General features: G+C 38.5%; 1 protein-coding gene across 1 annotated transcript; it reads left to right on the forward strand.

Moving 5' to 3' along the window:
- Window positions 1–268: 268 nt before the first annotated feature.
- On the forward strand, window positions 269–1368 carry LOC146613790 (protein shisa-like-2A). Its single transcript, XM_085378802.1, has 3 exons — window positions 269–450; window positions 873–1012; window positions 1187–1368. Exons 1-3 carry the CDS (start codon window positions 269–271, stop codon window positions 1366–1368), a joined length of 504 nt encoding a protein of 167 aa, XP_085234928.1.
- Window positions 1369–11623: the final 10255 nt, after the last annotated feature.

Genomic DNA, 11623 nt, shown 5'->3' on the forward strand with positions numbered 1-11623 from the left:
GAGAGAGAGAGAGAGAGAGAGAGAGAGAGACAGGTAGGAGGTTGGTGGGCGCTGCAGTTTTCTTCAAATTCAAAGTTTTTCACCTCCATCTCTCTGCGCGTTCACTCACTGAGAAACACGCTGCCGATGAAAAACAACGCGCTGCTCCACTGGTCTAACCACGGGGCGTGCTCCCACGCAGGAACCTTCCTCTTCTATTCCTCCAGCCGCTCATTAAGTGTTTTTTTCTTTTTTTCATTTTCTTTTCCCCCCCTCTTTCTGTTGCAACATGAGCGCTGAATGCAGCAGTTACTACAGCGCTGACGGGGTGTTCGTGGACTCGTTCTCCTGTCCTAAACCAGGGAATGCTGCCGCTGCCATCTACTGTTGTGGATTTAACGATATTAAATATTGCTGTGATGATGCAAACAGTTTTTTCCCGTATGAGTACGGGTACATGTGGTGGCTCAGGCAAGTGCAATTTTATTTTATTTTCTGCCTTAAAAAATAAAATAATGTGCTTGTTATCAGTGGATGAGCTAATCACTAATAATCACAATATTTTCTTCATTTTTAATGTTTACTTTTTTGCGCAATAAAAGCCTCACTTAACTGACATTATTGAACCCTTAATCTTTGAGAAATCCAATTGCCTCTGTTCCTGCTGTTCCTTGAAGACTTCAGTTCATCCATTCACTGCATAAAGAACTCGTTTTCGTTTTAATTCTGCGAGTAAGACCCATCTAAGGAATGCACTTAAAACATTTAGCAGATAAAAAAGTTGTTTTTCACGTTCATTGTGTTTTTTAAATCCTCACATCAGTCAGTGTCCTCTCCTCTCTGTTCATTAAGGGATCAGGTTAAAAAGATGTTTTTCTCTCTTCTCCTCTCAGTATCGGTGCTCTGGTCGGTCTGTCTATAGCAGCGGTCGTCCTCCTTGCTTTCCTCATCACTGTGTGTGTCCTCTGCTACCTCTTTATCGTCACCAAACCCACTCGTCGTCTTGACAACGGCCTACCCCTAAGAGCGCCAGGTTAGTATGAATCCTCCCCTGAATTCCCTCTGATGATAGGAATTTGTTTGTTTGTGTAATTTCTGACAAAATCTCAACACTTTTACTTTTTATTTTTATCAATATTGAAGTCTTTTACAGAGAGCTCGTAATAAATCATTTTATTCTGTGCAACTGTCTGTGGCTTCTTGGCAGGAGATCCCAGTGAGGGGCCGAGTCATGTGAGGGTGCCCTGCGCCGCTGCTCCACAAAGATTCAAAAATCCCTTTGTGAACAGGAAGGTGGATTGTGACAATCAGTCGCCAGACCCAGAGCACCTTTTCCAGAGGTGTTTTACACCCACAGTCACTGGAGTGAAAGTGGAAAGTCCTTCATAAGGACAGCAGCACTCTGTCAATAAGGCAAATCAACGAGGAAACAGCCTTGTGGTACAAGTGGACAACTATGAATGAGAGGAAAGTAACTGATACAGTGTGAGCGGTGGCTGAAAGGAGTATATACTGAGTAACACAACTTTAGACCAGTAGTAAGAAGCACACGCTCAGAAGGCTGTGACGTTTCTTGCCTTGTTGACATTTTTCATGCATTAAAGTCGTCTTTCCTCGTGGCCTCCTCACGGGTGGAAATTACTTATCCTCCATCTTTTTGGAAACTAATGCATAAATTTGGCTTTCTGAAAGCCAAAGATTCATTTGAACACATGAATCATTGAGTCATATGCAGTTTACAGTGAGGACATACAGTTTTAAGCACATTTATGTGCTGAAGATGTTGCATTTGGGTAAGAGAAAGCCAAGCTAGTGTTTTAAGTCGGGAGGCACTCTGATTTGAATCTTCTACATTTTACTCAGGGACTGAAGGATTTGTGGGAGTGAAACGTTCCCAGCACAACACAGAACTGCACCATCAGTTGACTTTTCAGATCTTTAAAGTGGCTTATGTTTACATTCTCTGGACAAGCAACCTCAAGTAAAACCCTTTGTGATGGCTGGAGGCGGGCTTGAATTGTTGGGTATCTCTTATTCTGACACTGGAGTTTGTGGTTTATATTCTGTGTCCTGCTGGCAGTCCGGTACAGGTTTCTTATAACCACAGTCATCATGTTTCTCTAACATAACCAACAAGGATTCTGCTGAATCAGTTAACATGAAGGAGTCTGATGGCAGCGTAATTCTCACAGATTTTAGAGTTAAAATCGCATCACTGTATACCTGAATCACTTTTAAAGGATACCATTGTTATTCATTATTATTGTGAAGAATGAACCAGTCAACGTATGCTGTGCGCTGTACAGTCTCACATAAACAAAACCTCTTCTATTGCATAAAATCTGGGAGGCAGAAGAGGATCTAACACAGACGGTACTCTGATTAAAAAAGCTGAACCTGAATGGAATAGTGAGGTGCTACATCAGTGAATCACATGCAAGCACACATTCCTGGGGGAGTACATTTCCACTAATAAACTGTGATCATTATGGCATAAGATCTATTAACTGGTGATGGCAACAAATGCTTAGAATGTAAAATTTTGTCTGAGTACTGTTAAGCGCTGTCCAGTGTTTTGGCACATTAAAAGCCTTCAAATTCATGCATCTGCTACTGAAATGGCACTTTGCAGCTGTATTTAATGGATGACATTAAGCCGTGGTTCGGAAACCTAAAATATAGGATGAATAGATAGGTGTTTCTGGAAAGAAGCATGCATTTTATTGTAAGAGTGTCCTCTAGTGGCCATAGTAATAATGACTAAGAAGAGGAGGAGGTCAGGGTGGATGGATGGGTTGCTATAATGCTGTACTTTCAAATGGTCCTAAGCAGTGTTGGGGTTGTTATGCATTTAAAAAAGAGAAAAAAAGAAAAGAATGTATTACACATTAGTCGTTACTTTTCTTAAAAGTAATGCAGTATGTTACTCAATTACTCGTCAGAAAAAGTAATTAACTACACTACTTGTTATATTACTTTCTTGTCACATTGTAACGTGACCTGAAACACACTGTCACATAATCACCAACAATATAACAACATAAACCTGAGGCTACACTTTAGTAGCATTCTGGGTTCTTGGCTAGCTTTGTGTTAACATGCTGTCCGTGCAGATGCCTACAAAGAGCCGAAGCTGTGTTAGCAACTGTTATGGATGCAGTTTGCACTTTACCATCGCACTCTTGTCCCTTTGTACAAAAACCCCCCCAAAAAACAAAAACTGTGAAACTGAAAAATTCAATGTGATTACAGTAACATGCTACAATGGAAGAGGTCTGCTTTAACCTAATGCCATTTTTCCCTCATACACCTTACCAAGTTTTTTTCGTGCCTAAATCTAACCAAACCGAGGTGAAAAACATCTGTGATCAAAGGTGGAAGTTTTTCCAGGACAAAATCAAAGCTTTCTGACCACCGTGTCATTTAGTCAAGAACAATTTGTTAGTCTTTTTTTATGTATACAAAGCTTTTATTGTTAGGACATCTCAAGCAAGATGGTGCAGACAGCAAGCCCTATACAAACACAGTCAGCTTTGATGAGTTTCAGCTTCGCTTATCATGTTGGCTTTCAAGCTTTTGTGTGATGAGTTCTGATCGGTTTTCACTGTTATTGTAGAAGCTGCTGTTTTGTGAACTCACTAGAAGGCTGTTCTTAGTATGTTCTGGATAATCAAACCTTTCAAGTGCACTTGCTTTTTGTTTTTTGTTTTTTTGTTGATGATCTGAATGTTGATGCGAAATGAATGCAAAACGTCCGATATCTGTGCTTTGATTGTTCATGTTTTAATTTGGTTACCGAGCTCCGTAACCAAATTAAAATTCCTGTTTCAACACTGTGCCATTTTCTCTGTTAAAACGTGGTCTAAACGTAAAAAAGAATTTAAAAAGCCTCCTTTAAGAATTTTTGTGTTTTGCTAGCATGTAAGTGTGAGCTCTGTTATTTAACATTAATTTACATTTGATGAAAGAGGAAAACGAGATGTTTACTAAGTTTCATCCATATTTGTTTGACTAGAATGGCTTTCAAATGCTTCACTTGAATGTACACATTCACACTATTCTTCAAAGAGCATCAGTAAAACCTGAATGAAAGTACATCACATCATATGTCATGCAGACGTGGTGCCTGATCAACTGCAATGTGAATACTATTTAAGTGCACAACATGGAAATTATTTATCTTAAAAATAACACCACTCCTTGCGCTCTTATTCTCTTTTCATTTTCTTTGGGTGATCATAAGGTTTCTCTGCACAAACATGCTTTTCAAAGAAATACTTAAAGTTAATGTTTGTTGTTTTTCTATTAAATGTGTTCAGCTGAGCGACTGATGATGATGAAGCCTTTGTCTGGCTCACTTTCTATATTGCAGGCTGCTTTGGTGGTTGAAATTAAGAGACACAGATTAGAACGGTCAGTGAGACTCCGAGTTAGACAGATTTGTTACTGGCTCTCAGTTCTTCTAATCATTTCTCTGCAGAGAGGCAGAGTCTCTGAAAGCCAGCAGGAGTGACAACAAGCCCTCTTTGATCATCGTGCACTGCAGTTCAAAGAGTTAGGTATGCTGGTTATTAACCTTATTTGGGTTGTAAATAAAACTATACTTCCATAACAGCCATCAATTACAGGTACAGCAATCTGTATGTGTAGAAAGCACCAAAGGCATTTTGCTCACTCTGAGTATAATGACAAAGAATATAAATGGCTTATATTTTAGATTCTTTTTACAGTCTAATTGCACACAAATCTGAGTGAGTAATGTATTCCTGTAATAGAGAACAAGCTGACTTTTAGGACCTTCATTAGCATCTACTTGCTTCACACTGCAAAGATTCATGTATTCAAACCGATTGCTTTTGCCTGGGAGGGCTGATCTGCAAGACCTGTTAGATGGCAAATGGACAACTGTAAAAGCATTTTGTAGATGTTTGTCATAATGGTACAAGTGACAGCAAACCAATTAAACCTGCTGGTTTAAATGAATGCAAACCTACTGTAAAAATCATACTTTATGTATTTGGAGGACTTCATTTGTAGCTCACATCTAAGTGCTGCACTGTGTAAAAATCATTTCATAATCTGCTCTAATAGCTCTTCTGTAGATTTGGCTGTGGGGAATCACAGGAGAAAGAAACTCCCAGCAACCCTAAATTGGACAAGTGGAAGAGGATGGATGGGTAATATAAAAAAGCTTTTTTTTTTATTGAATAAACTAACTACTAAACTAAAACTAAAAAAGTTTCACAGAAATTATGAACTTTTTCTGTTTGAAAGAATTTTCAAACAGGAACAACACTGTGCACGCCTAAAGACTGTGTGAACATCTAAAGATCTGAAGGCATCAGAAGACCAACACAGAAGTCATTGGGCTCCATGAAATCTGCTCAAATCCCTGCTAAAGCCTCGGGATCTGAGTTTTTGAAGGGAAGGCATGACCGTGTATAATCAATTGCCTGAGTCATTACTCTCTTAAATTGTGTGCTTTGCAGTCATTTTCCACTTTAGTGCTTAGGATTCAGATAGACCTATTAACAGAATATGATATTCATAATTATATATGTATTATTTTTATTATGTTCTTGTTAGTGTATCCTCATCTGAGAATATGAACCGTCTTTAAAATAGACCATTAGTATCTATATTATTTATGGCCACTTTCCTCCAATATAAGCTGTTGGTAAGACTAGAAAAAACTATTTAAACATGAATACATTACATTACAAAATCTGTCTATGAGTCTAAGAATTACAGACATTTTCATATACAGTTTTTAGAGGCTCAAATATAATTGGATAATTGACTGTTGGTATAGTATTAATTATATTTCATGGCAAATCAAGAGATGTGAGTTAAACCCGAGTGTTGAACTTAAATTTGGTAGTGATTCACTGGAACTCTCAATATCGATGTGAGTGAAGGAGCAATAGGAGTGGTCAAATCAACAATTTGGTATATTTTTAAAAATAAAGCACGCACTGGCCAGCTTAGCAACAGATGACAAGTGAATGATGACAGAATTATTTCAGGGGTTAAGAAAACCAACTTGACAACATGTAACCAAGTCAAGAAAAGCTAGATGTATCAATAAAGTCTACAACTGAAAGAGACGCCTTCATGAATGGAAATATTGTTATAATTACTATATGTCTCGGTATTCCTAGATAAACCTTAACCTCCTAAGACCCGAACTCTTCCACGGCATGCATTTTTAATTTCTCTTTGGTATTTGGGCATATTGGGGCCCATCCATCCATCCATCCATCCATCCCTTGTAGAGCAAAATTGAGTATTTTATTCTAAATAACCCAAAATGTGATGTCCACATATGTGGATGCCAGGTCCTAGGAGGTTAAATATGCACTTTGGTGGAAATTGAGAAAACGAGCTGCCCATGCACATTTGTTATGTTAACGTTTAAAACAAAATGCAATTAAATGGTGTTAAATAAACAGGTGTTTGTTAATGCCGATCAGTTTTTATATGAATCCAGCTCTGTTGAGGAAAGAGCACATCTGCTAAGCCTCGGGTAGGATCCAAATAAAATAATAATCGTGCTTGGCAAGATCTTCCAATAAAACCTGAAATTTACAAACTAACCACCTGCTCCACAAGGACATAATTTTCATAAAGTCCTAAGATGAAAGTGAAAAAATTTGTCTGGAGTTGATTAAAAAGAAAAGAAAAAAATCAGTGAAGAAAAGTAACATTCATCAAAGATGAAAGAACTCCTTACATAAAGCTGATATAAGCAAAGAAACCAGCGCTGCTTAAGAACCACTGAGCGCTTTGAGTATGTCACTTTGAAGCAGCACCTAAAGGGGTCTTGTGTCAATTTCCATACTTTCAAGAAGCTACTTCTGTACTGAAACCTGTCTTTTTAGAATTTGTCTTTGAAGGGTGTAGTTCATGTGTCATAATGTCACCTTGAGGTATTGCGAATTGGTGCTTTATAAAACTCAGTTGAATTGGATTAAACTTTTTGTTGTTGTTTATAAGAGATAGAATTTTAGTATAATACATTTTAATAAACAGAATATACAGTATGTACAGTTTTAAAATTACACAGTTTAACATTAAAGTGACTGAAAGGTGAATAAATAATTGTCAGTGACTAAGAGTGAATAAAGTGTCGGTAGTATAAAAAGAATGTGGGGTAGTTTATGTTTCTGGTGTGGGAAATGGTCTGCTGGAGTTAAAAAAGCAGAGTGGCATTGGGGACAAAGGTGGGTCTCCTCCTCTCAGTCCTGCAGGAAATGCAGCGGAGGCGTCGCCCAGAGGGGAGCCATTGAAATGCGGGGTGAAGAATGTGAGAGGGGTCGTGGATGATTTTGGCTGCCTGTCTAAGGGCCTGTTGACTGAAAACCTGTGGCAGAGTTCTGACAGGCAGACACTGATGCAGTGTGCTGCAGTCTGTTCCTGTTCCTGTTTCTGTTCCTGGCTGAGGGAGTGGAACCAGCAGGTAATGGAGCAGGTCAGGATGCTTTCCAGGAAGGCATAGTAAAAAGTCATCATGATGGGTGTGCTGACTCCAAAGGAGTTGAGTTTCCTAAGGAGGTATAGCCGTTGGTGGCACCTCCTGAGAATCTCCTCTGTGTTGGCAGAGAATTTCAGGAGGTTGTCAAAGATGGTTCCCAGGTATTTGTACTCCTCAACTACCTCCACTGGCTTCCCGTGGATGGTGGTGGTGACTGAAGCAGCCAGATCCCTCTGCCAACTGGAGAAGGTCACCACCATCTCTTTGGTTTTGCTCACGTTCAGTTCAAGTTAATCACATTAGTTAAGTTATCATCAGGCACCTCACTGCCTGATGATCCAGCACCGACGTCTGTTATGCATCACAGTAATTCAAGATACATAGATTAAGTCATGAGGAGCTCACAATAACACACCGTTATACATTAAATAAGAGGAAATATTAAGTATTATTTTCTCTTTTGTATAAGGAGATATTTTAAGTGCATGTTGTTGTTATTTTCATGATTTTTAACATTACAAAAGCGATTGTGAGCTAACACAGCTGCCCCCTCCACACAGAGCTGTGGAGGCTCTGTGGAGTGTCTTTGTTTTATGTCTGATGTGATTACAGTGCCACTGTTTGGCCCAAGAGCACAGATGCATCAGTGTAACTGTCCTTTTACTCATTAACTCTCTTTGTTTCCTGCCAGCAGGCTTTTCATTACTTCCAACAGCAGTAGAGTTTTTGACTTTTGAAATTATTTTATATTCTGAACAAAAACACCCACTGCTTCTTCATGGGGGGTTGTTTGATTGTTGGGGTTTTCTCTGTGTTGCTGTAGGGTCTTTTCCTTACAATATAAAGCACCTTGATGCAACTGGTATTGTGAGCTGGTGCTATATAAATAACATTGAATTGATTGAATATATAAGAAAGTAGTTACACAGGGCAAGTTAATCATTAACATCTGTCTTGAGGATATGGTGCAAGAAGGGAGACATTATGGCGTGTCTTGTAACCTTTGCCCAGACAGGCCTTTTATTGTTTTTGAAGCAACGGAAGGGGAAAACAAAATCTTAAGCTAAGAAGACCAAAATACACCTTCTCTATCAGTTTTGGCACAGGTAAGGACTTTTACATAGATTTTTGTGTGCTTTGCAGTGTGCGTAACATGACATTTGTGTTAATGATAATATTAAGTGACACTACTGAGTGAACATAGGTATGTTGTGGTCATATGACTTCAGTGAACCAGCTACTGTGCTCTGGCCAGCATTAGAAGGTAAACCGAGTTTATATTTGGAAAGAAAACAGGCTAGTGACACAATGTAAAGAACATTACAGTCGGTATACACACATCTGCTGTTGGGTGATAAAGAGAGTGCTTTTATTTTAAGATTGAAGGTAATTAGTAAGAAATTAAGGTCTTTTAAAATTCCTCTGGACGTTACTAAAGGCCTGACAACATCATGTGACTGTCTATGTGAAGAGAACTTAAATATTTTTATCTTAATGTTGTGATTAAGGTCAAATCATTTGTGATCTTTTATCTTATACAATCTGAGCAGGCTTCAGATACTATACTCATACTATCTCTGATGCTTCCGTGCTACGATAATAATGATGATGACTGACAATTTATGTTTCGTCCCAACCAGACAGTGTAAATGTATGGTACTCCATGAAACGGGAAGAACGAGTAACATAGATAAGATAGGTAAGATAGTTAAGAGTAAGAACAGGTGTCCAGTTTGTCAAATGGAAGCTTAACATCTTAAAACTGTAAAATGATGTTATATTGTTATCACTTTATTCATGTCACTCTCACTGCTCTATGTTTCACAAGATGCCTTGCTTTGGTGTCATAAAACGAAATCATTTAGTGAAAAACGCATCTTTTGGAAATGGACAAGCTCCAGACGATTTCTCTTTGCTTCCTATTGAGCACCCTGCAGCTCCTCAGGGTGCTCCTGCACTCCTCGATCACTGACGTGGTATTTGTTGGTTGTTCCTCGTACGAGTCTGGGACCGATTGAGGGGGACAAAGGCTTTTAAAAAAAAATATGGCCCAAAATTTAACTTGGCTTTGTATCACTGTTAACAGTAGTTTCATTTTCTTTTATATTTTGTGCAGCACTTTGTAACTACAGGCCTGTGAAACTTTACTTTACTTTAGCAGGTCTTTTTTTTTTTTTTCTTACTGCCTGTGCAATCATCCTTTCAAATGCAATTTTTAGCAAAATCGTCTGCCTTGTAATACTGCATTCAGTCCCGCTGACATTTGAGTTTAATCAAGTCAAGTCTTATTCAAGGTATTCGCCAAAGTTCTGTTCTTTTGACTCCAAATTTCCTCTCTTGTTTGGATCACAATCCTGGTTACTACTGTATTTATTTTTGTAGATCTTGTACAGCGAGATGGGTCTGTGGAGCTGTGGCATCAGTGTGGTGCTTTTTCTCTGTGACGTTGCATATACTGCTTCTATATCAGACGCTGTCGGAGAAAAAGGCACCCAGAAACATCTTCTGATTGAGCTCGAAGACAACACTAATAGCACTGGCAAACCAAGTAAGTAACAAAGTAAACAGTAACCTTTTATTTCAGTGTTATTCTTGTTTGAGGGGTTTAATATTCTACTATACCTAATCCATAGGAAATGTTTTGGGTTCTGTCTTGTTAGATTTTGATGAACCAAATTTTTTCCTGCAGAGACAAACAGCTCATTTGAGAGCCCAAAGGTGGAATTCTCCTATCTGGCTATAGCGTTGGGCACAGTCATCACCCTTTCACTCTTCATCGTGTTGGTTGTTAAGTTTCGCGTTTTACATCGCTTTCTGGCCAGCTACAGACACTCCCTGCTCCAGGAGTCGGATGGGGCGAGCCAGTACGGTCAAGAGGACATGTCTTTCCCTAACAATGTGTCCGGTAGGATGGGAGTAGTCAGAGGGACTCAGCCCGGGTTGGATGATGACGACGATGGCTTCATTGAGGACAACTACATCCAGCCCGGTGAGAAGCACATGCCAGAGGGACAAAGGGAGGATGACGAGGTAGAGGGGACAGATGACAGTGACGACGATCTTCAGTTCACTATAGGGTGATTAAATAAATTTTTCCAAAGTGACCGGTTTACAACAAAAATAATGAGACTCCAAAAGTTGATTCTGTTCATCAGGACGCAGCGTTTCCATAATTAAAGTTTAAAACTTTTGTGCCTCATGAGCCCTTAAAGAAGACAGGATTATAAACTTGACAAGAAATAGTAAATCAGAATTTCTTTCTTTTTTGGCCTGCTCATATTGCTCATTTTGAAACCCTTAAATTTATTATATGACCCCCAACATGGGCCCCAACCTACTTACTGAACAGTAAAGTTTTTTTGACTGCAGAAACTTCTGAGCCACGCAAATGTTTTGACCAAATTATCCGTTATTATTAGATAACCGACCTTAAGAGGGGCCAAAATTAATACAAAACACATTTAAAGTGCTGCATTGACCTCTGTAATGTTGACTCGTTGTGCAATCAGAATACCTTTGATTTTTTTCTTTTATGCTGTGTAGAAATTGTTCTTAAAGCTCAAATGTACTATATATCGATATGGATTCACATATTACATATGCTGTGTATGTAACTCTACATGGAAAATATTTAAAATTACAACATTCAGTTTATTTGCTAATAATGATGTTAATGTTTATATCCTGCTAAATGCTATTTGTTTTCACACATGCCATTCAATTATTCACCTTTAAGTTACCTTTAAGTTTTTTGTTTTTTTTATTACATTTCTGCTGACAGTGAACATCAAAGAGTTAAACAACTTCACACTCACACATCTTTGTTGTAGTCTGAATGTTTGTTTGTATGAAATTACTTTTTTGAACATTCACGTCTTTAATAAAGTCGTTCTTATTGAAATTACAACACAGCGATGTTTTGATCTGATGTGACATCTGCTCTTTATTTACAACTATAATCAGTCAGACACAGCATAAATGAGCCTTCAGACAGTACAAAGGAGGGAAATATTCGCTTATCAAATTACAGAGCCATTGTTGACAGCAGCCTATTGTTCTTGTAGAAATGATGTGACTGCACTGCAGTGATGGTGTTTAGAGCTCAGCAGTCAGTTTTTATGGTAATGGAAAACAATAAAGAGAGTGGAAAGAAAATTTGTGAAGACTTGA

Source organism: Diplotaxodon limnothrissa, linkage group LG18, assembly GCF_057381915.1.
Source record: "Diplotaxodon limnothrissa isolate DT_005_m linkage group LG18, D_limnothrissa_male_GT1.1, whole genome shotgun sequence".
NCBI classification, from domain to species: Eukaryota; Metazoa; Chordata; class Actinopteri; order Cichliformes; family Cichlidae; genus Diplotaxodon; species Diplotaxodon limnothrissa.

What these genes read in the sequence shown, in the direction of transcription:
- LOC146613790 (XM_085378802.1), top strand. Translation starts at nt 269, where the DNA reads ATGAGCGCTGAATGCAGCAGTTACTACAGCGCTGACGGGGTGTTCGTG. An exon ending in GGGTACATGTGGTGGCTCAG is followed by an intron (nt 451 to 872) that starts GCAAGTGCAATT and finishes TTCTCCTCTCAG; the next exon opens with TATCGGTGCTCTGGTCGGTC. An exon ending in CCTACCCCTAAGAGCGCCAG is followed by an intron (nt 1,013 to 1,186) that starts GTTAGTATGAAT and finishes GCTTCTTGGCAG; the next exon opens with GAGATCCCAGTGAGGGGCCG.